General features: G+C 51.1%; 1 protein-coding gene across 1 annotated transcript; it reads right to left on the bottom strand.

Moving 5' to 3' along the window:
- Positions 1 to 207: 207 nt before the first annotated feature.
- Positions 208 to 1,974, bottom strand: LOC102116510 (putative myc-like protein MYCLP1). The gene has a single exon (XM_015444013.3). It carries the CDS (start codon positions 1,957 to 1,959, stop codon positions 883 to 885), a length of 1,077 nt encoding a protein of 358 aa, XP_015299499.3. The 5' UTR covers positions 1,960 to 1,974; the 3' UTR covers positions 208 to 882.
- Positions 1,975 to 2,440: the final 466 nt, after the last annotated feature.

The raw sequence follows: 2,440 nt of genomic DNA, 5'->3' as shown, positions 1-2,440 counted from the left end.
TCATGAACCAGGACTCCGAACTTTCCCCAGGCTCCAGGCTAAGACCCATTTCTCTGTGACTTAGGGAAATATTTCTAACCTGCGGGAAAGGGTGCTGTAGAACCCATTGCATAACAGAGGCAGAATGAGACAAGGTCCCTTGTGAGGACTCGAAGTTCCCTCCCTCAGAGAAGAGAGCCCAGAGGGCTTTAAGACAAATTACTTACAGGCAAAGCTCTCTTAAATGTTCTCAGTCACAGCATTGAGAGTGGGAGGAAGGGGGTCAGCCAACATCATAATATATACGTATATACATATATACATTTATACATATATGTAAGGTTTCCAACTCCTCAGCTACTGTAGTGTCTGACAGTGAGGTAATGGTCCACGTTCATCAAGTCTCTGAGCTTGTTTTCACCCAAGACAGCTTGTGTGTCTCCTGGGAAAAAATGGAGCCACAGGGAGAGCGTCCACACCCAGCTGTCCTTGCATTACCCCAGTGACATCCTTTCCTAGCCTAAAGTTCATGTAGAGTGTGAGATTTCTTCCAGGCTGGAGCCCCCAACAACATCCACCACGTGTTGCATAGCATCTGTCAGCCTTTTCTTTTGAGATAGTGAGCCAGGAAGGCCCCAAGGCTCCTCAGTAAGCTGCCTGCTGAGAAGCTAAAGGTGCCAGAAAACACAAGGCACTCCCATGAGTCAGGGAAGAGAGAGAGCTGGGTTTCAAGGTTTCCAAGAATGCAAGCCTTTATATTGTTTGTGCACTGGCTGCAATGCATTCTTCAATCTGCTGTCCAGAGTGTCCTGCTGTAACAAAAATGTACAAGTTACTGAAGGGGAGAGGGAGATCAAAAAGCAAACTTGTGTCTTTTTAAGACCGAACGGTCAGGCTTTTTGGTCAGTAGCTACTGAGGTACTCAATTCTTTTCTGCAATTGCCGACGCTGGCATTCAAGCTGCCTTTTCTCCGTAGCCATCTTCTCCTCGGCCTCCACTAGTTCTTGTAAGTATTCCGTGGCCTTGACTAGGATCATTACTTTGGAAACCCTAGAGCACCTGGCCAGCGCGGGTACCTCGTCCCTCAGGGCCAAGAACCGCGAACGTTGATCATTCCGCCTCTTGCGCTCCAGGGAGCTGTGATACTTCCTCTTGGTCCCATTCTCAGTATCATAACGGATGGGTTTGGGCTGGCAGGACTGGGCAGCCTCACTTGCTACAGGTGGGAGGCTCACAATCTCTTTATCTTCCTTATCATCCTTTCCCCCTGGAGCTTCTCTCTCTAGAGCTTCTTTTGGGGGAATCCTCTTTGGAGCCCCTTCTTGGAAGCAGCTTTCTGGAGGAAAAGGGGCAGCATAGTTGTGCTGTTGCTGGTGGATGGAGATGTGGAAGAGATTCATGCGGGGATCCAGAAGGTCTGCACGCACCGCGATGGTGACCGGCTTCCGCATACTCAAAGACTGCCTCTTCTTTACTGTCACGTCGGTTTCTTCGCCCTCGGAGTCGCTTGGGCTCTCAGACCTGGAGCAGGCCTGGATCTTGGGCTCGCCCAGCAAACAGGGGAAGATAGGCGCTAGGTTGCTGGCTTCGAGCTCAGGAGTGTAGTCGGGGGTGGCGAACTCCTTGGGCGAGTACCCCGAGGGCGCGCCAACTGCAAGCAGGTCACTCGCCGCTCTCTCCAGTGGCTCCTGGGCGGAGAAGCCGCTCCACATGCAGTCACGGCGGATGAGGGAGGCGTAGTTCGGGTCCCAAGCTTTCCAGTAGTCCTGGGATTCCGTCTCGTTCTCAGCGCACCCTACCGGCCACGGTTCCAGGGGACCAAAGCCAAGGGCTGGGTTCCCGGCGGCGGGACCCAAGTCCCAGGGCGGCGGCACCAACTCGAATTTCTTCCAGATGTCCTCGCTGGGCGTCGTGGAGCGGTAGAAATCCTCCCCGCCGTCATAGTCGTAGAAATAGTGCTGGTACGAGTCGCGGTCCATGTTGGCTTGCTTGCTCACGCAGCTTGCCACCTGGAGCAGACTGGTTCCCCTCCAGCTGGGGGCAGCAGGGCATTCCGCACACGCGCACAACGCGCCACCGAGCGCACGACCCGCCCTCTATATTTATTTCTAAGAGGCTTACAATTTTAGCTCTTATATTTAGGTCTCTGGTTCATTTTGAGTTAATTTTTGTATATGGCGTGAGGTAAGGCCCAGCTTCATTCTTTTGCATGTGAATATCCAAGTATTCCAGGACCATTTTTGGAAGAGGCTATTCTTTTCCAATTGCATACTCTTGACACCTCTTTGAAAATCAATTGACCTTAGATGTATGGGTTTCCGACTCTCAATTCTATTCCATTGATCTATATGTCTATCCTTATGCCAGTACCACATGGTTTTGATTAAGTGTGGTTTGTAGTACGTTTTGAAATTGAGAAATGCTAGTCCTCCACCATGCCCGGCTATTTTTTCCTTCCTT

This window comes from Macaca fascicularis, chromosome X, assembly GCF_037993035.2.
Source record: "Macaca fascicularis isolate 582-1 chromosome X, T2T-MFA8v1.1".
In the NCBI taxonomy this organism is placed as follows: domain Eukaryota; kingdom Metazoa; phylum Chordata; class Mammalia; order Primates; family Cercopithecidae; genus Macaca; species Macaca fascicularis.
This window is presented reverse-complemented; position numbering and strand designations above follow the sequence as displayed.